This window comes from Aspergillus foveolatus, assembly GCF_047715535.1.
Source record: "Aspergillus foveolatus strain CBS 279.81 unplaced genomic scaffold BDW70scaffold_81, whole genome shotgun sequence".
NCBI classification, from domain to species: Eukaryota; Fungi; Ascomycota; class Eurotiomycetes; order Eurotiales; family Aspergillaceae; genus Aspergillus; species Aspergillus foveolatus.
Genome location: NW_027396145.1, coordinates 16439 through 36374, shown reverse-complemented (window position 1 = coordinate 36374; position 19936 = coordinate 16439). Strand labels below are relative to the sequence as shown.

Below are 19936 nucleotides of genomic sequence, written 5' to 3'. Positions count from 1 at the left end.
AGGAAGTGAGGGAGGCCGAGGATGGGACGGGGTGTTTTAAATCGTTTGCAGATATGGGCAAGACCATACTGGAGGCCTTTCGAATGTTGAGGGAGAGGGAGGTGTCCGGTGAAGGTGTTGATGTTAAGTAGGGTGCTGAAGATGGAATACTGGGTCACCGATGGGAGATTGCTGAGATTGCCAGCTGAATCAAGCTATAGAGTATTACTATTTGGAGATCTTGCATAGACCTTCGCTTGACCTTTGCCAATCTTGACATACTTCTCTGTATTTGTTCATACTATAGGTGAGTTTTTTATGCCTGAGGCGTGAGGTGTCTATTCTTTGTAAGGTTCCTGGATCAACCACAAAAAAATCCCAAATCTTCACCACACCGCGCCGACTTCTCCACGCTGGTTTGATAGCATCTGCCCTCGTGGTATCCTTTCTCCTTGCAGGCTTCAAGATACATTGCCTGCGATGCTCGATCTAGTCTAGGCCCGACTTCCTCACTAGGGACTTCCCCATTTCGCGATAAGTCCACCCCGCTTCAAGAGGGGCGATATCCAACCTTTTCCCGCATTCGATATGACCGAATCTACCGCAGCCGAAGGTTTGTCTCTTCTGGAAGCCCCTGAAATACGTTTATAGCCCAGTTCCTGACCCAATATTATAGGTCTTTTGACCCTCTGGCACTCCTTCCGTCTACCTCTGCTCGCTGCGCTCGCCACCGTCTTCGTTATCGTCCGTCTCCGTCGCGTGCTCCAGGCTCGACCCAAGATAGCTACCGCATCATCGGTCCCGTCGTCGCCGCGCAGTTCATCTCCGGGGAAAACCGCAAAGTCCGTTACGTCGTCCTTGTCTGACAAAAAGGACGTTGGAGTGCCCAACGGTGGCCGCGTTTCGCCGAAACCGACGGCCGGGCCGAAGAGAGTGACTGGTAAGAAGCCGCTAAAGTCTGCCGGAAAGCGATCAAGCTCCACGTCCGACGAGGAACAGCAGTCTGTGACGCACATCCAGCCTATTATTTTCTGGGCATCATTGACTGGAAGTACCGAAAGGTACGCTCAGGTTCTGCTGGAGGATTTGCGGGCAGCCGCGCAGAGCCAGGCCGACCCCGAGAACCGCGAGCGCGGGCTTCTACCCCCTCAAATCCATGACTTGGCCGAAGTTGACTACGATGACTACTTCACTACAGCACCTAAACCTCCTCCAACCTCGCCTGGCACCCGCTATGTGTACTGCTTCCTCATTCCCAGCTATAACATCGACACTATCCTGGACACCTTCTTGGGCCACCTGGATGAGACACACCATGACTTCCGTATTGACACAGGATCTCTGTCGACTCTCGCTGGCTATGCTGTTTTCGGGTTCGGAGACAAGGAAGGATGGCCGACCGAAGAGGAAGGATTTTGCTCGCAAGCCAAAGAACTTGACCGATGGATGGCTAAGCTTACCAACAAGAAAAGAGCATATCCTCTCGGCTTTGGTGATGTGAAGAGCAACGCCGATGCTTCTCTCAAAGAATGGTCTACCGGGCTCCAAGATATTCTCGGTGATATCGTCAAGAACGGCGGCCTGGGCGAAGGAGTTCCCGGAAGTGGCGATCCGCTTGAGAGCGACGAAGAACTCTCCGACGACGAAGAATCTGGCTTAGGCAAGTCAAAGGCTCGTAGAAAGCCTCAGTCCGTGGTCGACGTGGAAGACATCAAGATGGGCTCCAACGGTCAAGCTGTCAATTCACCCATACCGGTTGACTTCACAACCTCAAGTGTATCCCGGGATGTTCAGCCTACTGAAAAGGAAATGGTGCCCAAAACTTCTCCTACTTATGCTTCTCTCACAAAGCAAGGATACACGATCGTTGGTTCGCACTCTGGTGTGAAGATCTGTCGCTGGACTAAATCCGCGCTTCGCGGACGAGGATCATGCTACAAGTTCTCATTCTACGGCATTCGGTCGCACCTGTGTATGGAGGCGACACCGTCTCTGTCTTGCAGTAACAAATGTATCTTCTGCTGGAGACACGGTACCAATCCGGTCGGAACTACCTGGCGCTGGAAGGTCGATTCGCCCGAGCTCATCTTCAACGGCGTCAAAGAAGGTCACTACAAAAAGATCAAGATGATGCGCGGCGTTCCAGGCGTCCGCGCGGAGCGCTTCGCCGAAGCGATGCGCATCAGACATTGCGCCCTCAGTCTTGTCGGCGAGCCTATTTTTTATCCGCACATCAACCGCTTCCTCGATCTCCTCCACGCCGAACACATCTCCAGCTTCCTTGTCTGCAACGCCCAACACCCCGACCAACTACAAGCTCTCAACCGTGTAACCCAGCTGTACGTCTCTATTGACGCTAGCAACCGCGACAGCCTGCGCAAAATCGACCGCCCCCTCCACCGCGACTTCTGGGAACGCTTCCAACGCTGCCTCGATATTCTCCGAGAAAAGCGCCACGTCCAACGTACTGTCTTCCGTCTCACTCTTGTCAAGGGATTCAACATCGATGACGAGGTCATCGGCTACGCCAACCTCGTCGAAAAGGCCCTGCCCTGCTTCATTGAGATCAAGGGTGTCACTTACTGCGGCACAAGCACCAGTGCAGGCGCTGGGCTGACGATGAAGAACGTCCCTTTCTACGAGGAAATCGCCGAATTTGTGGTGCAGCTCAACGCCGAACTCGAGCGGCGCGGTCTTGACTATGGTATCGCCGCTGAACACGCGCACAGCTGCTGTGTGCTTATCGCTTCATCCCGCTTCCGAATTAATGGCAAGTGGCACTCCCGTATAGATTACCCGCGGTTCTTTGAACTGTTGGAGAAGGAGAAGGCGGATGGGACTTCGTTCCGTCCTGAAGATTACATGAAGGAGACGGAGGAATGGGCGCTCTGGGGGAATGGCGGATTTGATCCGAATGATGAGCGAGTCTTTAAGAAGGGAAAGGCTGCGAAGAAGGCACTGAAGGAGAAAGAAGAGAAGGAGGCTGCAGAAAGGGCAGCAGCAGCAGCCGCGGCGGCAGCGGCAGAATGAAAACTGGGTTGACTCTGTTCTTTCTCGTGTAGTTGAAGACACCTCGGCGCACCCGGCCGTGTGATTTCGTGCGACGAGATACAATTCGCAGACGTCACTGCTCCTACTAACCTCGTTCGTTAACGACGAAGTGGCCTCTACCGCAGCTTTTTACGGAAGGAGATCGCCGAGATGCGACCATATTATGCAATTGCCTAGTCGACCTGACTCGGCTTTACCCAATGTATCAAACAAAAGTTAGCTACCATTTACTCATTGCTATCTTTCATGGATAGAAGCATGAATGGCAGCCGGTAGCATGAACAGCTGCCTCTGTATACACAAAAGCTCTATATCTGCAGCAACTTTGCTGGATCCCTTCAAATCTCACCCTCCAACTGCATATCCGTGACATAACTGTCAATAGCTGCCTAAGTCGTAAAACAAGCATGACATAAAATTATTAGGTAGTAATGTACCGCATACCACGCTAAGCAACATAGGGTCTTCCAAAACCACATTCCCACGCCTTCTCCCCCCTCTTCCCACTGTCTCTCCAGCGATGGAGAAACAGTCCCATCATTCAGCTTATCAGCTGGTAGTCCCGCGCCCTGTCCTGTACCCTTAGATGCAGAGGTAACAGCCTTCGCCTCATGCACCTCGACAATAAACGTAAATTTGGCTACCAACTCCACCGAGTCAGGCCGCTGCTTCAGCCACTCGGTCTTATCCACCAGCTCGACGAACCTGGAGACATGCAGGCCGCACTCTTCGAGTACCTCCCGCGCGACTCCGTCTAGGAGGCTCCCATCTTCGGGGTCACAGGAGCCGCCGGGTCCTTCCCATTGGCCGCCGTAGGAGTCTTCGAAAGAGCGCTGGAGGAGGAGGACGCGAAGGGGCCGTTCCTCTATTTCAGTCCCTTCATGGATATCCTTTGTTGCAGTGCGTGAGAAGATGAGGCCGCCGCCTACAAAGTGTGTATATTGAGGGTTGGCGGCGCGAAAGTCGGGAAAAGGGACGGCAAAGCGCTCGAGGTGCGGGGCAACCGAATAATTGAACTTCGAATGCATCTCGAGGCGGTTCAGTTTTAGCTTCGGTGCGCTCTGAGCCAGCTGATGGTTGTTGGGGAGGCTCTTTAAGTTACCTCAATAGTTCTGCCTGATTTTTTGAGGAAGGTGACTCATGAACTGTAATCAGTACGAGAATCTGCGATTTTTAGTGATCAGAATCGTCTTAGCACAGCCAGCCCAGATTACGATGACTCTAAAAGGCACTACAAACTGCTTGTCTATGCCTATCACACTAAATAGAAGCCTGATCTTGTGGCTTTTATCTTCGTAGTGTTTCTTTGTATCTAGAAAACGTAGACAAGATACGCTAGGCACCACAGTCCAAGGACAAGGTTACTGCTACCATAGATCACGACGCACCCCTCATACCTCCTTTAACTACCTAGAAGTCCAATGTTCATCGTTGACTTCATCATAACATGGCTAGTCTCGAGTTGAGCTGCCCTTGAGGAACAAAGAATCCCGCAAAGAACTGTCCAATGCGCTTATAATCATCGATAGCAATGACCGACGAAACATCTAGTAACAGTGGTCAGCAAAAATTGTGGAAAAACGATAGAATGAACTTACATTGGTCAGGTCGGACAATGATAATGACACCATCCTCTGGATTAATGCCCAGATATTCGTAAAGCTCGCCGTGGCCTTTGTTATAGCTCTCGTCGTCGAAGAAAACCTTGTGCAGGTCTATTATTCCAGCGTTAGTCTAATGACCAAAACGGCAAACGTGCATTCGAGAAACCGACCTTTGATTTGATTCTTGCCAGTAACAGGGTAGAAGGCCGGGGGTATCTGGTCCAGTTCAATATCGTGGCGCGGGCCATGGCCCACGAGGATCGGTTCAATAAGGCTGTCGCAATCGCCGTCCTGTAGCCTGTATGTCTGTAGAGGGCTCTCGCTTGAGGCAAGGTAGGCACCAACCTATTCTACATCAGTTAAATTCTCAGATGAAGATTGTATGCGATCTTACCGCATCTAGCCTGTCCTTATTCTGAGGCTTGCTGATACTCCCGGGAAACACAATGACCCTCCAACGCCCGTCGGATTTGAGCGCGCTCATAAGCTGGACCGGTTTCGAGTCACAGTGCCGGACAATCTGGGAACTAGGAAGCCTCATCCCGACCACAACATTCTTTGCTAGAGAATCGGATAATCCCAGATCACATGTTATAGGCGAGTCGTCATACTTTGCTGTCAGACCAGCCGTATATTTGCCTGATTTGATGAATCCCTCCTGGAATTCCGCAGCGGACGCATTTCCCTTGGCCGAAAATAGCTTCGAGAAGTATCTATCGAAGTTGATCAAGTCGATCGCTACCTTTTCACGCTCCAAGACGTATGTCTCCAACAATGACGGCGGAGCGAGCCCCTTCAGGACATGTGCCAGTTTCCAGCCTATATTGTATCCATCCTGCAAGCTAACGTTCATGCCCTGTCCGGCCTTTGGCGAGTGGGTGTGGCACGCATCCCCGCCGAGGAAGATGCGGTAGTTCTTGTGGAAAAAATCTGCGTGTCGCTGGCCGATCGCGTACGCAGACCACCAGACCGTCTCTGTAAACTCTATCTTATACTGGCTGAGGATGTTCCTGGCTGCCTGCTGCAGGTCTTCAAGCTTGACCTCTTTAGCCTTCGTGTCAGCTGGCAGCTCGATATAGAACCGCGTCAAGTTGCGATTTTCGCCCTCTCGGGGGATAATCAGTAGACTGCCCGCCTTGGACCGAATGGAGGCTTTTTTGCGAATATCAGGGAAATCGGTACGTGGGATCATGTCCATCACGCCCCAGACTGCATCCGTGCTATCACCAATCATAATATAACCGAGTTGCTTGCGAACAGTGCTGTGCGCCCCATCGCAACCCTAGTTCAGAGTCAGTCCGTCGAAAAGCGCTATCTCCGGCTCAAGAAACATACCAAAACATACTTCGCCTCAAATGCCTGTACCTCACCATCCTTCTCCGCGGTGACTTTGACTGGGTACTCATCCCCCTCATCCCCTAGCTCCACGCCCTTCACATCCCATCCGTACTCAATTTCCTGCCCGTTAAACCTCTTCATTGCATCGATAAACAACCCATTGATCCGCGCCTGGTTCAGGATAACATGCGGGCAATGCGACAGCCCTGGCTGTGTGTCCGCCGTCCTCCCTGTTCGAGAGATACTACCATGTCTTGAGCCGTCTGAAGCAGACTCAGTCCCATTCTCCGCCCAAAATACCACTTCCAGCACATGGTACGCTTCTCGGAGTAACTCTTCGCCCATCCCAAAACTCTCAAAGATCTCGACCGTCCGGCACTGCACGCCGTCAGCCTGGCCCATTGTCATGGGCCCTGATCGCCGCTCAAGGATCTTGCAGGGGATCCCGTATCGCGCAAGCCATGTTGCGGCGCTGAGACCTGCGGAGCCGCTGCCGCAGATCAAGACGTCTGTTTGGGTTTTGGATGACATCTTAAGAATCTCTTTTGTGTTCGAGGGAATTTCTCAATAGTATAGTAAGAATAGGAAGAGCAGTAGCATATGTGACCATAAGAGTGAGAACTCTATATTGGCGTGTGTTGATCGGTTGTTCTTTATGGTCTTTTCGGAGTTGGCTCCGGGAGGCGTTCCGAAAACCCGGAATCAATCCCGAAAGCGATCCATATTGGCGATCCGTACTGGGCCTCGATTGGATGTCTTTGCAGTTGAAGAGTCGGATTGGCCTGCAGAATAATATGAGGTCTGGTCATATTCAACGGTTAGAGGGGTGGCTAAATTCTCAATCCCGGCACGTCTCTCGGCACGTATTAACGTCGAGCTGGCTATGTAAAATCGGTTGTCATTAAGCGTGTTTCTAGATCGTTATATATGATGTCCATCACTGCCTACAGAAGAAGGCGATTACATCAGGTATCTTCCGAACGCCAGCGCCGGTGCAAATAACGCCTTCATCACCACGACAGCATGAGTGCAAGGGAAAAAGTCCAGAGCATAGTCTACAAAAAGTACTCGCTGCGCCCTCCCCGTGACTGTGGGACATGCCGTTGGTCATCAGCAACAGCACTGAAAAGCTTGAATGTTGGTTTCAGGTCCTCGTTGATCTCGCATACGGACGCCAAGTTTCCGCAGCGGTAGCAGTAGTTGGGAGCACTCCAGACGGTAACCACATTATTGTTCGAGAAGTGATACTTGTAACCCTCATTTACAAGCTGGTGCGCTCGTGCAATAAGGGTCAAATCGTTAACGTGGCAGAACTCGTCCGCTACCTTGTCACCAAATAGCCAACCTAGGGAGTATCAGTACTGGAAACAGTTTGCACATACTTGCTGGCTTACCGGCTCCTCGAGGGCTGACTGCCCATGTCTCGACATCGTCTGGATCTGACCAGACCAAGTCACAGAATGCACCTTCGTGTGGAATCTCTTGAGCTCTGGCGACGACTCGAACTTGATCCAGGGTCCTAATTTCTGGACTTAGTCCTCCGTGGACGCACAGGACTCGACCGTCAATAATAGCACCCAGAGTCATAAAATCAAACACTTGACAGCAGGCCTTCCAGACGGAAGCATTTCCATACTTCTGCAAACACTCCTCGTAAAAGCCATAGACCTGTGTGATCTGCCGAGACTCGTGATTGCCACGAACGAGCGTCACCCGGTCAGGGTACCTTCAAAAGTCAGCTACACCCACATTAAAAACAGTCTGGACGACGAACTTGGCTTTTAAACACAGTAATAATGTCAGGGTCTCCAGACTGAAATACCCTCTATCCACATAGTCGCCGAGGAACACGAAGTTGCGGTTGACAGCTATTTCCGTAGTCCCTGAACTCGAAGATTTTTCTTTTTGACCAGCATTCTCATTATCATCATCACCATCTCCCGCTGTCCCTGGCTTTCCCAATTTCTTTCTCAACTCTGGATCTGTTATCGTGGTGGGCGGTTCAATGTCGTCCGATGTAATCACAGCAGAAGAAGTCTTCGGAGGTTCAGCTAGCGACGCGTCTGGCATACCACCGGAAACGCGAAATAATTCTAAGAGGTCGTAGAATTGTCCGTGGATATCTCCGCAGATGGTGACGGGGGTCGATACCGGCTGAATATTGGACTCTAGGCAGACGCACAGATCTCAGCATTTGAAAATAGTTTTAGCTAGCTCGCGCACAACGCACCTTCCATCATATACTCTTTCACAATCTCACATAACTGCTTCATATGTGACTCCGAGAGGTATTTGCAGTCCTTGGCTGCCTCTAACCACTCGTCCGGTCCTGCATTGCGCTTGAGCTTCGCTGGGCCCGGCTGAGGGACCTTGCTATCAGTCATGGCAAAAATGATAGGAATCACAAAAAGTGAGAGTTTAGAGAAGGGACAACGAGTTTGAATAGGCAAAATCAAGCTCAAATTGGCAGCATAGCCGATGCACACATAAACGTGCTCTCTCCCTTCCCCGCAGAGCCCTGCTGGTTATCGCCGATTCGCAGTCACGTGCGTGGATCCTTTAGGCAGTGCCGTCTGGTCAGCGGGGAGTTTCAGCAGCGCACCTTTTCCAATCGAGGGTCATCTGCAGGGCTCAGTTTTGCTACTTTGTGCCCTAGTGTTATCTTCTACTTCTAGCCTGAAAAAGTGCTTTTCTGGCGATACCTCCGTAGCCGACCTCTGCGGCTGCTTGGATTCAACGCTCCTATCGGAGTTTGGGTCAAAGTAACATTTGATTCTAAACCGTCATGACTCAGATCCTGTCCAAATCAAGCGGCGGCGTTCTCCAAATTCCTGCATCTGCGACCCAAAAGAATGCACCAGCGCCTAAGAAGGCTCCGAAGCCAGCAGCCCCGCGGCTGAAGCTGCTCGTGCGGCGTTTACCTCCAGGCCTAACACAGGAGGAGTTTGAAACTGCGCTGGGCGCGGAATGGAAAGTCGGAGCAGGCAGAGTGAGCTGGGCTCAGTACAAGCCTGGAAAGGTCTCGAAAGAGTGGGTTCCTACTATCTAATCTATAACTATTGTAGCTAACGGTCATGGGAACCTCAGTCCTGCTAAACCCTCTCGGCCTTCTCGAGCATACCTCTACGTCGTTTCAAGCGAACACATCGCCCCTCTCTCCGATAAGGTCAGGAGCACGTCATTCTTGGATGCCCGTAACACCGCGAACGACCCGGTACTCCTAGGCCCACCAAATCTGGAGTTTGCACCGTACGCCAAAATACCTGGAAGTCGTGTTCGCAAAGATGCTCGACTGGGAACCATTGACCAGGACCCAGAATTTATCCAATTCCTCGAAAGTCTCACCCAACCCATTACGAAACCTACCCTCGCCGAAACCTCCGCCGAGGGAGAAGACAAAAAGGAGACGGTAACAACCACGCCACTGGTGCAGTATATCAAGGAGAAGAAGGCAAACAAAGCTAAAGAAGCCGCGAGCAAATCTTCAAGACAGAGATCAGAGAGAGAAGCTAAATCCGAGAAGGTTCAATCGAAAAAGCTTCTCCAACGACCTGACAAGGAAGTCTCGCCGGCTAACGCTGAGAAGACGGAGAAGAAGTCAAGAAGCGATAAAACCACGAAGGAGGCTGTGAAAGCGGCAAGCAAGCAGGCTGCAAATGTGGCATCGAAGCAAGCCGCGAAGGCATCCGCAGCGCAGAATGCATCCAAAGATACGGCAGCAGCTGCGCCTGAACGAAAGAGAGAGCGTGGAAATGTGGCAGCTGTAGGGAAGATATTGCAACGTGATCTGGGTCTAGCACCATCTAATAACCGTCGAAGAGGTGGACGAGGAACATCCGGGGAGAATGAGCCTAAAACAGATTCGGCTGCCGCTTCGGAGGCCAGCAAGAAGGAAATCTCGACCAGGTCACCAAAGGGCAGTCCGGCTCAGGACACCAACACGAAGACAAAGCGGAGCAACACCCCTCAACCTAGCGAAACACCCCAGTCTCTGCGTTCCGACACTAGCACGCCTGCCCAAGCTACATCTACGCCACGAGGGCCCAGATCAGGAAGAGGCAAGCAGTCCTCCGCCGCTACTCCTACGACACCCACATCCACCGCCACCCAAGCATTTCTCAAGCATGCCAACCCTTCTCAAGGCGTAACAGAGCCGCTCCTTGAGGCCGCCTTCACACAGTTTGGCAAAGTCGTGAAGGTGGAAATCGACAAGAAGAAGGGCTTTGGGTACGTCGACTTTGCAGAGCCTGAAGGGCTGCAAAAAGCCATCTCTGCTAGCCCTGTCACCGTGGCCCAGAGTCAGGTCGTGGTTCTCGAGAGAAAGGCGAATCCAGGCGCGGAGAAAGGACGCGGAAAAGGTCGTGGCGAACCTAAACCACCCAATCCAAGCGCGAGTGGAGAGGCCAACTCCAACTCAGGCCGCGGTGGGAAGCCTGGTGAAGGAACTGGAGGTGGAGGCAGCGGTGGTGGTAACTCCTCGTCAGGTCGTGGTCGACGCGGCCGAGGGAAAGGCGGTTCCAAGGCGAATGGAGGTGGAGGCAGCGGCAATACCAGTGCAAATGCGCCGGCCCCGGAAGGCAAGAATAGCGAGACGAAATAATGTATCTTACCTTATGATAATGGGATAATGAAATCTACTAGTGCGAGTGATACTCAGCCTCATCTTGAAATCCACGTGCCGCCCTTGGCACCTCGCGTTACTCGCGGATCGAGTCGCGCAGAAGCCTAGATCAAGCAACGAGATTCAGCTCCCAACTCTTTCGACGGCCTGTCCCTCCCAGCTCTCTAGACGGTTCCCATGTTACAGCACTTGAAAATAAGACCTACACTTCGCACTAGACAGCTAAGTCTCATCATCAAGACTTACCTCCAGCCGCAATCCTCCGTCGCAACCCATCCTCACCTACGCTCCCAAAGCCAAACCATATCCAAATCTAACTCGACGATGTCCCCCAAAGCCACAACCCCGAAGCCAGCTCCAGCAGCGACGAAAACAAACACGGCCAAACCACCCCCAACCGACCTCCCCATCCACTCTTTCCCGACTCCCTCCTCGTTCGAGACCTTCCTAAGCCAAAACCACACCTCGCTCCCTGGAATGTATATCAAATTCGCCAAAAAGAACTCCGGCATCCCATCCATCACCGCCTCCCAAGCCGTCGAAATCGCACTCTGCTACGGCTGGATCGACGGGCGCGCAAGCTCTCTTAACGATCAGTACTGGCTAGTACGCTACACACCCCGACGCCCAAAAAGTCTCTGGTCCGCAAAGAATGTAGCAACTGTGCAGCGGCTTATCAACGAGGGACGAATGCGCGATGCGGGATTGGCGGCCGTGGAGGCGGCGAAGAAAGATGGGCGGTGGGAGAGGGCGTATGATGGGCCGGCTAATATTGGGGTTCCCGCGGATTTGGAGGAGGCATTAGAGAAGCATGAAGAAGCCAAAAGGGCGTTTGAGGGGTTGAATCGGACGGAATGGTATCAGGTGTTGCATCGGTTGCAGACAGGGGCGGTGTCCACGAGGCGGGAGAGGATTGAAGCGGTGGTTGACATGCTGGCGAGGCGAAATACTGCGATGCCAAGGGCAAAGGCAAGGGCGTCATCAGCGGGTGCGAGAACGTTCAAAATCGAGAAGAAGCAGGCTGTAATTAAGAGGAAGAAGGGTAAGAAAGCCGATGTGGAGATCGAGGCCTTATCGTCCGAGGGGAGTACTAGACAATTGCGGTATCGTAAAACACGTCAATAGCATCAGTAGCAGATCGAGCAAATACTAATATCCAGTCGAAGGCTCTATATAGCCCTGCAACGCTTCAACGTTTCAGAAGGATAAAGCCGTCAAGGCAAAGAAGTCTCTTGGGAAGTCTAGGAATTTTTCCAACACTCCTAACATTGGCAAGGCTGACGCGGATCACGAGTAAGAATCTCTCGATAAATATTTCTACGATAGCCCCCAAAGGCTTGTCCCTAATCCAAGGCTTCATTTACTGACCTACAGCAGAATCCAGATGTTCGCGCATAAATAATTTCATTCCTAACTAGACCCGACGATCCATCGAATTTCACACCAACATTAAGGTGTAAAAAAAGATGAAAAGCCTTTCAGACCTCCTCGACACCCACCAAGTCAGGCCGACCGAAGTCAAGACGCCACGACAAGGTCAAGATCATCACCACTCCCTAGACCAGCGCCCAACTCGGAACAAGCCCGCCGAAGCGGTTTGTACCGGAGAAGACAAGGTCGAGGCGGGAGTAAACACGGCTTCACTTTAGGGCATCGAGGACATAGAAGTCATCAGCAAGGGTTGGGGGTGTGGCTCATTAGATGAGCTCAATGAGGGACGTCTACTCTAAAGTGATTCTTTGAACTGTAGAAGGCAGTTAGCACGAGTTCCTCAAGAAAGTGTAATGATTCCCAATGTACGGGGGGGGGGGAGAACGTACGTAGAGTCGCTTAATTTTCAGAACGGTCGGGGCGGAAGGGCTCTTTATACCTTTCTGTGATGGGGCTTTTTTGCGCTAGCGCTTAGCGAGATCTTAGCGAGCTAGTGCGGGCCACAATTTTCTGACCAATCAGTACCGCTGAAAAGTTTTCACCTACTACTGAAGACCTAAAGAACACCAAAGAACACGGCAACTGAGGGTCTCTCTTACAAGCCTGGCCAATGTTGAAGGGCTATCCAATTTGTTTCTACTGACACTGTTGTTCTTAGCAAATATTATTACGTTTTCTCATATTTCTTTGACTAAAGCATCTTTGCAGAGGGCGTTCCGCATTGGGCAAGACGAAGGAAAACAGTGCTATATGAGATCTTTCAGATGATGCTCAAAACTGGGTTTGGCTTGGCGATGTCAGTCATTTATACGTATGGCACATTTTCTGCGTGCCTGGGCGCCTAGGAAGCAGTGTCAAGACTCAGTGTACTCAAATCTGTAAAGAGGCAGCTTCAGCATCCCAGTTGGCAATTCTCGGAGTACCTGTCCTTTGGTTTCAATGCTGGTAACAGCTACTCTAGTCACCTGTGAACTACTGTGATCTGTGCAGTAACTCATCCTACTCGGCAGATAACCTTGAGAGCCGGATGATCCCCACGAACGTACTAAGGCAATACCTAATTGTAAGAGCTCCATATAGACAACCTTACAGCGAAATATCCTGCAACAAGTAAATACTACCCTGTACTACGTAGCCAAGGTCTCTAGATGTAGCATGAAAGTGTTATTAACGAGTTGCTATATATATAAAATTTCCCTTACTTTTCTTTTCAACTTTATTTTTGGTAGAATAACGAATTGCAAGATCTCTTTGATGGCGTTGCCTCGATATATATATATCGGCAACTGAACCAAGAATGGCCGTTCACTACGATCAGTAAGCCAAGACACCCTCTTTGCCTGGCAAAACAACGCATCCAAGTCATATCCTGAAAGCATGCTCAAGCACGGTTGGTCTTGATAGCAGCGTCAAAGATTCCACCATATCTTCGTGTTTTGCATGGTTCTTGTTGGAGATGTTCGGCTTAGCATCGTCCTTATCAGTGCGGGGACCAAAGCAGACTGGTGCGAAAACCAACGACTCCGCATTCTCGCTCATACTGCGGACTTCCTCAAATCAACCTTCTCCCAGTCTCTGAGGGAACTGCTCACCTTGCTATACTTGACATACGAGCACATACAACGCTCTCATATTAGATCCACTATGGCCTGATCCAAGGTCAGGTCCCACCCTGCGTTCTCCCGATGCCGCGACCCAAAGTCCTCCCAGCGAACCGTCTACGAGCCCCAGAAGCATGCCTCGCGTGCCGGGCCTCCAAAAAGCGCTGTAGCGGCACCTTTCCATGTTCCAAATGTATTCGTAATGGACGCGCCGACACCTGCGTGCCGTTTCGGCGATCGACTACCGCGTCCTCCCCGCGGCCGATGAACGATGCCTACAAGGTGATCAGTCCCGATGCTGGACGTCGGATACGGAACACATCGAATATCAGTGCTGCACGTCTTCCGCAGCTTCTCCCAGCTTTGAGTGGTACATCAGGTGCACCGCACAAGACGCATTCTCGCATGCTGCGGAGTCGGCAGGGCGAACGAGGTACAAGCTTCCAGCCTTAGTTGTAAGATGAGGAATGCGCGTCGCTAAGGGCTGTTTAGTGTATATCGGGAGGGCAGCATCGCTGTCTTTCTTGCAGCTGCTTCGGGATACCGTTACACAGCATATTGGTCCCTCGCAGTTCTCGCATAATGTCACGAAAGAAGACATGTTGGAGACGGATACTCCGGATGACGTACCGGCGTCGTTACAGGATAATGTTGGTCACCAGGAAGAGCAAGCTTACTTGCGCGTCTACCACATCGCGGTACGATCTAGTCATTCAGTTTATAACCATTCAATCATAATAGTGACGTCCACTAGACTAGCGGTTTTATCAACGTCCTCGCGGACTCAGAGGCCCGTCAAATACTAGGAACAACGCCTCCGACCAATGAGACGCCTAACAAGAAAATGGCGGCTCTACGAGATATCATGATTGCCATCGGGGCGCAGTCATCAAAGAATGATCTGAGTCCGGCAAGCATGCGGGCAGAACGGTTTTTCTTCAAGCGTGCCCAGCAATGCGCATTCGCAGGCATGCTGGAGAATCCGAGTATGGACTTGATTCGCTTGTTCACCCTGCTGTCCTTTTACATGCTAGGCGCTTGTCGCCGAAATGCTGCGTTTATGTACCTAGGAGTCGCTGCGAGAGCAGCTGCCGCTCTAGGACTCCATCTTACAGCGGTCACTGCATTCGACGCAGACGAGCAGCAAAAGAGGCAAGCAATCTTTTTCTTCGGCAACGGCACTTAGATAACAAATCATAGGACCCGAGTATGGATGAGCCTCTGCACATTAGACCTTCTAGTCAGCTCGATTCTAGGGCGGCCACCAGCAACAGCCAATCTGCACTCCGAACCAGCAGATATAGAGTCGACGCCGCAATCCGGCGCTGGGGACGATCGCCTCGTCGCTTCATATAATATGACGCGGATCCTCGACGAGATCGTCTTTCGTTTATACAACGAAAAGGCTGCTTCAACAGAGGTAGCAGAGTCGCTGCTTGACAAGCTGAAACAATGGAGCAATGATCTCCCTGAATCGTTATTATCCTCACCAAGCACGCCACAAGAGCGCCTCGCTGCGCAGGAGCACATTATCGGCAGTCTACATATTGCCTGTGCTTATCATTTTGCTGTCATCATCGTAACACGTCCATTCATGATTCAAGTCTTGGGAGTGCGTCTGGCACGACTACACCAAGAATCGCCGGGAATAATCCAAGACGGCACGTTACTAGAGGACCCTGCGCACACGAGACTCGCCAACGCCTGCGTCGAGTCCGCTTTGTACATGATCCAAACCTGCCTAGAAGTGCACCAATCCCGTCTGCTCCTGGGCAACATGTGTATTCTTAAGTAAGCAATTCCCACCATAGACGACCAGCCTAGCCTAACCTGCAACCACTAGGGCCCTCGTCTTTGCCGCAGCCCTCATCCCCGGTTTCTCCATGTTCTCGCAGAAGGAGCTCGACTCGACACTTGAGGAAGCATTCACCGGGGCGCTCGAGATCCTCCGCGTCCTCTCCCAACAATCCGCCCAGGCAGCGCACTACTTCGAGATCCTCAATCTCCTCCGCAACGCAATTGACGAGCAGCGCCAGCGGCTTCGCGAAAATCCACCCCCGGATAAGAAATACGTGAGCAAGCTTTTCAGTCTGAACAATCGCAGAACTCTCGACTCTCAACCGCAAAGTGATGTAGCGGCGGCAATGCCCCTAGTTTCTGACCATGGTGCGACTGGTTCGTCTACGATCTCATCAGAGTTAACTGCAGCTCAACACCTTCATATCGGCACCGACGTGGGGACTTCGTACGCCGAGCCTGATAATTCAATTCAAGCTCAGGCTCAAGATAACGATCGGAATAGCGGCCTCTTCGACCCAGCAGACGTCAGTACTGCATTTCCAGGATGGGAGGGCATGGAGTTACCGTTATGGGACAGGTTCCCGTTCATTGATGATTCATTCCTGAATTAGCAGGGCAACGGGCAACCAGGATTACCAGAGCCTGCTATATCTTTGCGTTATGCGCATACATTCGTCTCACCCTGAAAAGTGCGCTATATATCATGAGTTATGTGAGTTTATGTATTACGAGATTTACCCATTCTCTTCGGAGAGGTGGCAGAGGTCAGATCAGACCACGTGGTCACCGGCGCTGGGCCAGTCGCCAGCTGATGCTATCATATTTGCAACTGGAATTTCTCTCATATAACGCTTGCTATACCCGAATATGCACCCTTCAAGTCTAGGGCGTTAACGGGAGGTAGCTGCACCTGTCTCTTCAAATTCAATGAACTTGGAACCAGTGATGGATAGTTGACATTAGTATAGTATAGGCCGCCATAGCTGAGCCAGGTCTACGTCTATATTCTCAGGGGCAACTTACAAAACATGTTTAATAGAAGTCGAAGTGGCAAACGAAGTCTCCAGCAACGTATTACTTGTCCTTCGGTTCATTTTCTCAAAAAAAGTCATAGTCGATACAATCCTCTCTCCTAACCAGGTCGTCCTTACCAGGTCGTCCTTGGCAGGACCGCTCACTGCGTGCCCTGGATCTACCTGCCATAGATTTTTCTCTGGTACGGCGTCTGCGTGGTGCAGTACTCAGATACTGGAAAATATCCAATGAAAAGCATTTCATTTTGGCGCTGAGATGACTGGAACTCCAAATCTGCCGTGGCAGCACTGGTCAAACTATAAGAATGCTCCAAGAAGATTCGAGTATTACAAGAACCTGAACAAGCCCTTTGCACCCAAATTTTTGTCCCCGGAACATGAAGCTATTCCCAACTCAATCTTTCACCCTCCTCTTTTCTGCCAATATTTCGTCAGCCTTCACGCATCTCTTCGTACACAAAGATCCCAAGAAATCCTACGCTTGGAGGGGGGGGTAAGCGTCACGGTCCCATTCAGCCTGTAGACAATATTAGTTCTCGTTTCTTACGTACAATTTGACTCATTTTTGGCAGGTTGGGCCGGATTCACGGGCAGGGTTTAACTGTCCAATTTCATGTTAAAAAGGACCTTCTCTTGAAATCTTGGAAACCTATAACTTGTCTAAACAGGTCGGATAGGATATCAACACATTCGTTCAGCTAGTCTAAATAACGTATTTCCCGGGTCCGCCGTAGAACCCCCTCTGAAAACTATGCTTGCTCAATTTTAATGTACTATACAACAACCAAAAGTGATTCAAATTGAATAAACTAAATTCCATCGATTAGGACAGCTGGTTCACTTATGCCCCTGAACATTACATTCTGAACATGTTGGTGGAGTAAGTTTAGGTACACCTAAACTTTGGGGAGTATCTCCGCCAGCATCCCCCCATCTTGCCTTTATTTCGCCATTTCTTGAAAAAGTTAGATCCCTGGCTTCTTGAAATAAAAGACCTTCTGTAGGAGTTATCTGGAGCTTAGAAAGACTCTTCTTCTGCCTGTTATTCTCAATAGCTGAGCGGAGATCACAGTTTTCCCTTGCTAGTAAGTTGGCATTATAGATAGCCAACTCACACCCTTTTACCAACTCATCTAGGGCTTTTTTAGTAGGAGTTGGAGGAATTTTAGACCTTCTCTGAAGCAACTCCTTAACTGAAGAACCTTTTCGATATGCATGGCGCACAGTATAAGGTGTACCAAGCTGAGAAGAAGGGATTGAAGCACCCCCACAGCTGGGAGGGGGGGTAGGGGTACCCAAGTTGAGGTTCAACTTATCCAGTACTGCCTTAGGGTTGAAATGAATTAACCCAGTTGCTCTGAATCTACTTTGGTTATTCTCTGTAGTAAAGACTTCCTGGTGAGTTGCTAGATAAGCCTTCAAGAAATCTAGCTTGTCAATATGGTTGTATCCCAGGCGTCCTTTCTGTTCAATAAGTTTGCCGTACCCTCTTAAGAGGGCCAAAAAGGCCGACGTCCAAAGGCTGGAGGAGGTGAGATGAGTGAGCAGGCATGCAAAGAGGTATAATATTGTTCTCCTTGCATGTACGGTCGAATTCGGGCGTTAGGTGGCTTCCATGGCCATCCAGAATAAGCAGCCGATACTGTCACAGGCTATGGCCTGGATCTTGGTTGTCGGCCATGCCCTCAACCTGGTTCTAAATAGGGTTTCTGCAACATTAGTGTACAGCCTCGGAATTGCGGCCTCGTAGGAAAAGGGATCCGTCCTCATAACTTCGGGAAAGAGATCCGTCGGCATGCAAGTCCGGGAAGTCGGAAGTCTTGACGTATGTTTGGGAAAGCTTGATAAAAGGGGGGAGGAAGATATCTGCGCTTCTATCTTTTGTTTCTTTCTCTAAGCTTGTGATACTCGTTTATACAGGACAGCTAGTTGAAAACAATACTACCTACGCCCGTTACATTATCACAAGCTTCCGTTTAAGGACGTATAACCCGAAGTTCAGAAGTCCAGAAGTCCAGAAGGCTCATTTAGAGCACCCGAAGTTCAGAAGTCCAGAAGTCTGATGTTTGAAGAAAGTATGGATGCAGGAATGGGCACAACTGCTTCAATGAAGCCACGCCATAGTCTCCCGCACCCACCAATGTTTGACGGGCACAAATCACAATGGCGTGGGTGGAAGTTGGAGATTGAGGGAAAGATTGAAGAAGATGCTGCTGCCATAGGTGATGGGAGGTCTCAGCTAAGATACATTTATTCTCGCCTTGAAGGAGCTGCCAAAACAAACATCACTACCTTTTATGAGCTGGAATTGAAGAATACTTCTAAACCTCAAGCCCTTATTAGTAGGCTTGACATCCTATATGGAGAACGCAATCGCAAGGATAAGGCTATCCAGGCACTGCATACTATTCAACAAAGAGAGGATGAACCGTTCACAGCTTTTTACCCCCGATTTGAGAGAGAGATCGCAAATGCCGAAGCTGAATCTTGGGAAGATTCTTCCAAGATTTCATACCTTCGGAATGCATTGCACTCGAAGTTGAAGGTTCATCTAATTGGCTGCTCAAACTCAGACCTCCAAACCTATATGAACTTTGCTTCTAAGTGTGAAGAGATAAGCAATCAGATGGAGCTTTTTGGAGAATGGAAAAGTAACATCTCCAAGAGGACCAAAACTGGTCAGCAAGGTAAGACAGGGGTTAATCCTACTTCTACAATCCCCTTACCTGGTACCACTTGGAGAGAGGAAATGATGGAATGGGAACCTACTACAACTATAAACACCAACTCCACTCGCGCTGGGAAGAATAGAAATGGATACCCCTCAAAACGACCAGAAGACCAAGCTTTGCTTGGGAAACGAGCCCAATGGGTGAATAAGAATGAGATTAGCACTCGTTGGAGAGAAGGAAGATGTTTGAGATGTGGGAGAGATGGATGTCGAATTGAACAGTGTCCATTAGCAGCTGCGATACCCCCAGCTGGTAATAGGGTGCCTGTTTCAAGAGCAAGAGTTACAGAAGCAGCTGTGGAAGAATCAGGGAAACAGGAGTCTCATGAATAGGGACTCGAGGGAGCTGCAACAGAATGGAGACTGTTCCAAGAGCAGGGGAAGATGGATCAGAAAGGACTATATGTCAACATTGGTATTAACAACATCTTCTTTACTCGAGCAATGTTCGATGATGGTTGCCATAGTTATATGGCTATCTCTGAAAGTCTCCAACAGAAATTGCAGCTCCCGACCATTTTGATCAAGCCGAGGACTTTAGAACAAGTTGCAGGCGAAGAATATGATGCAGTTAATCAGGTGGCATACTTTGATATTGATATTGATGGGCACAAGCAACAAAGTGTATGGGCTTATGTCATTCCTCGAATGAAACAACCCATATTACTTGGGATACCATGGGCTAGGGATCAACAAGTATCTATACAGTACTCGAAAGAGGGGGACAGGTTCTATATTGGTACCAG

At 50.3% G+C, this 19936-nt stretch overlaps 7 protein-coding genes across 7 annotated transcripts; 5 read left to right on the top strand and 2 right to left on the bottom strand.

Moving 5' to 3' along the window:
- Positions 1-385: 385 nt before the first annotated feature.
- BDW70DRAFT_118367 (flavodoxin and radical SAM domain protein) lies at positions 386-3214 on the top strand. Its single transcript, XM_073734705.1, has 2 exons — positions 386-592; positions 656-3214. Exons 1-2 carry the CDS (start codon positions 568-570, stop codon positions 3007-3009), a joined length of 2379 nt encoding a protein of 792 aa, XP_073591940.1. The 5' UTR covers positions 386-567; the 3' UTR covers positions 3010-3214.
- Positions 3215-3368: 154 nt separating this feature from the next.
- BDW70DRAFT_163823 (putative phenol 2-monooxygenase) lies at positions 3369-6503 on the bottom strand (the record flags this gene model as incomplete). Its single annotated transcript, XM_073741365.1, has 7 exons — positions 3369-3419; positions 3468-4121; positions 4513-4577; positions 4629-4745; positions 4805-4979; positions 5029-5916; positions 5970-6503. The coding sequence occupies 7 exons, from the start codon at positions 6501-6503 to the stop codon at positions 3369-3371; spliced, it is 2484 nt and encodes an 827-aa protein (XP_073591939.1).
- A 251-nt stretch (positions 6504-6754) lies between these two features.
- sitA (TOR signaling pathway phosphatase SitA) lies at positions 6755-8457 on the bottom strand. The gene is made up of 4 exons (XM_073738166.1): positions 8203-8457; positions 7747-8140; positions 7367-7698; positions 6755-7317 (listed from the first exon to the last, which is right to left on the bottom strand). The coding sequence occupies exons 1-4, from the start codon at positions 8354-8356 to the stop codon at positions 7028-7030; spliced, it is 1170 nt and encodes a 389-aa protein (XP_073591938.1). The 5' UTR covers positions 8357-8457; the 3' UTR covers positions 6755-7027.
- A 51-nt stretch (positions 8458-8508) lies between these two features.
- On the top strand, positions 8509-10619 carry BDW70DRAFT_118359 (putative nonsense-mediated mRNA decay protein Upf3). Its single transcript, XM_073734704.1, has 2 exons — positions 8509-9002; positions 9060-10619. The coding sequence occupies exons 1-2, from the start codon at positions 8758-8760 to the stop codon at positions 10570-10572; spliced, it is 1758 nt and encodes a 585-aa protein (XP_073591937.1). The 5' UTR covers positions 8509-8757; the 3' UTR covers positions 10573-10619.
- A 59-nt stretch (positions 10620-10678) lies between these two features.
- BDW70DRAFT_143867 (YdeI/OmpD-associated family protein) lies at positions 10679-11987 on the top strand. The gene is made up of 2 exons (XM_073738165.1): positions 10679-11886; positions 11971-11987. Exon 1 carries the CDS (start codon positions 10771-10773, stop codon positions 11716-11718), a length of 948 nt encoding a protein of 315 aa, XP_073591936.1. The 5' UTR covers positions 10679-10770; the 3' UTR covers positions 11719-11886; positions 11971-11987.
- On the top strand, positions 11981-12400 carry BDW70DRAFT_143866 (uncharacterized protein). Its single transcript, XM_073738164.1, has one exon. The coding sequence runs from the start codon at positions 12060-12062 to the stop codon at positions 12240-12242; it is 183 nt and encodes a 60-aa protein (XP_073591935.1). The 5' UTR covers positions 11981-12059; the 3' UTR covers positions 12243-12400.
- Positions 12401-13549: 1149 nt separating this feature from the next.
- BDW70DRAFT_171703 (Zn(II)2Cys6 transcription factor) lies at positions 13550-16036 on the top strand (the record flags this gene model as incomplete). Its single annotated transcript, XM_073743288.1, has 5 exons — positions 13550-14058; positions 14118-14323; positions 14380-14803; positions 14858-15416; positions 15469-16036. The coding sequence occupies exons 1-5, from the start codon at positions 13710-13712 to the stop codon at positions 16034-16036; spliced, it is 2106 nt and encodes a 701-aa protein (XP_073591934.1). The 5' UTR covers positions 13550-13709.
- Positions 16037-19936: the final 3900 nt, after the last annotated feature.